This window comes from Nannospalax galili, unplaced genomic scaffold (assembly GCF_000622305.1).
Source record: "Nannospalax galili isolate Female #2095 unplaced genomic scaffold, S.galili_v1.0 scaffold36, whole genome shotgun sequence".
In the NCBI taxonomy this organism is placed as follows: Eukaryota; Metazoa; Chordata; class Mammalia; order Rodentia; family Spalacidae; genus Nannospalax; species Nannospalax galili.
The window spans coordinates 197673-200260 of record NW_008336924.1 but is presented as its reverse complement, the minus strand read 5'-3'; the positions used below and the strand labels follow the sequence as shown (position 1 = coordinate 200260).

The 2588-nt window shown below is 34.1% G+C and overlaps 1 protein-coding gene across 1 annotated transcript in view; it reads right to left on the bottom strand.

The window, feature by feature from the left end:
* Positions 1-932: 932 nt before the first annotated feature.
* The window catches only part of LOC103732862 (NXPE family member 2-like), a 9769-nt gene continuing 8113 nt past the window's right edge, over positions 933-2588 (bottom strand). Inside the window, 3 exon segments of the mRNA XM_008831583.3 lie at positions 933-1286; positions 1288-1468; positions 1848-2065. Coding sequence (XP_008829805.1) covers positions 933-1286; positions 1288-1468; positions 1848-2065 — 753 coding nt within the window.

Below are 2588 nucleotides of genomic sequence, written 5' to 3'. Positions count from 1 at the left end.
AGGGAGGGAGGGAAAGTACTGTAATAAACTGATAAAATTCTCTAACAGAAAATATGCAATTATATCTTAGAATATAAACTCACAATTCTATGTTTATAATAATCTTTGACTATTATTTACTGACAAAACTGTACTACCAAGCTTCAACAATAATGTGAAATTTGTCACTGTTCCTATAATGTGAGTTTGCCATTCATTTCTTTTCCAAATTTTCTTATCTATACAAATGTTTTCAGTGTAATCATGTTACTTCTTAGAGAAAGCAATGCTAATAAAATATTTTAAAACTGTAAGTAAATAAATAAATTATGGATGATGATGACTGACTGTTTAGACATCAAGCTCAGAATTGGAGACAAGTCTTTAAATTTCACTTCCTCTTCTAGCAGCATGATACACGATGTTCCAAAGGCAAAAACAAACCAAATGTTCATCTCAAATTAACAGAAAAGCAAAATGTAGTACATACCTAGAAAGGAATAATATTTGCTCCTTACAAAGAAATTCTCATACATGCTGCAGCATGGATCATGTGAAAAACACTCTGATAAAGAAATAGTCAAACAAAAAAATCACATTTTATGATTCCATTTATATGAGATGTATAGGAAAGTCAAATCCATGGAGACCAAAGATATGCTGGGAGGTGTCAGGCCTTGAGGCTCAGGGTTAATATTTCTATTTGGGGTGATTAAAAAGTTATGAAGGTGGATCATGACGATGGTTACATACCTTGTGATTGCACTCAGTGCCACTGAATTGTACACTTAAAAGTGGTTTGAATGGTAAATTTTGTTACATTCAATTACAATTCTAAATATTACTGGAAATCTGGCTTCTTCATATGTTGGATTACATTAAGTTTTCTTTGCAATCTGTGTGAGATCATCGAGAGAGAGGGGCTGATGATGATTTCTGTGTCTTGAAATCCTCTAGCAAATGTAGTTTAAGAACATGCTAATCTGATTTTCAATAACACTGTCAAGGGGATGGACACCATTAGAATAATATGCAACTGTCATGTCCCAGGCATCAATAACACCCACGTTGAGATCCACAAAAATGTCCCTCATGATAAGATTCTGAATATAGCCATGGAAGTCACTGAACTGCTCTGCATTTTGATTTAATTCCCTGATGTTTTCAGTTTTAAGTATCACCTTGGTCTCTGGGCTTCGAAGGAATAGTCGTTCTATGGCCTTTTTAACATTGATGACCCTGTGGATGAAGATGTTGATGGGAAAGGGTCTGAAGTGTTGGCCAAGGGTAATGACAATTGCTGTGTCACCGGTCTCCTGCTACCTGGTCAATTTCTCAAGGGATGTAGTTGTTATCTTTCACCGAGAAGAGCTTTTCAGTAACGAATGGATGCCCGTGCTTTTTCCACTGGATCAAAATATGTCTTTTCGCATCCAGAAGGACGTGTGTTTTAAAGAGCCCAGTTCCAGATAATCAAAAAATGTTAAGGCTGATGGGAAACAAATAACAAATCTCTTAACAAAAATAAATAACATAATTTAAAATACATACAATCTGTAAAAGTCACACCATGATCACTTCCAACTAAAAATTTGATACTTTAACAAGGTAGAGAATTTTTCTAGATGCCTTAAAACCTTAACAAAATTTTGAAATTTTTATCATAATCCATGAATAGGAAAAATAATGTTAATACCTGTGATTAAGCAACTAAAATTTAACTTTTTATTAAAAGCTTAAAGCCAACAGTTTGGCTGATTAAAAATAGAAATAAAGTAAATCTTGGAGAAGAAAAGCAAAGAATTCTAATTATTATTATTTCAAATTCCCCAAGGGTAAACTATAATTTGAAACTAAAAATAAAATACGTACTTCTCAAAATTTTTTGTAAATAGTAAATCCACTGGTGCAGTGTTGAATCTCCCATGAGGTAAATAAGTTTTCTTGTCAAGCAGGCAGTTATAGTTTCTGTTGTACTGAACTTGTTCTGTTTGCAAAATGCAGTAATCCACCTTCCTTTCATGGTGTAACCACTGGGGAAAGGCGCCTTCATTCCAATATGACGTTTCTTTTTAATTTTCTCACTCTCTAGTCAAAAAATAAAATCCCAGAGTAAATGCCTTTTATTCCCACAAATTATTTTCCAAATACGTCCCTGAGCTTTGTCCTCATTTCCCTCTTTTCCTTTTACTTATTTTCTTCTCTATGACTGCCTTCCTTTCCTCCTCAAATATTTACTTAATGAAATCCTGTTAAAGGAATGAATAAGAAACTTGTCACTCACTTGTTTTTCTTGGAGTGAAAATCTGTTTTCTAATGAACTTTGCAATGCCTCCTTGGGATCTACCTTGTCCCCAATGCCACTCAAATGTGAGGCAGCTAACCAAAGTCAAGAAGAAATCTGTGGCTGTAAAGGGGGCTCAGTGTTCCAGCCAAATACTTCACCAGTGACACTTTGTTGAAACTTCAAGCCTCATCTCTTCAAACTATTTACCCATGAAAGAGCTTGAATATGCTTATGAAATGGGTGTTTACTTTGTGTGTGTCAGAATTGCATTCACTGCTAAATATTTTTTTTTTTTTTTTTTTTTTTTTTGAAAACGGCCCCC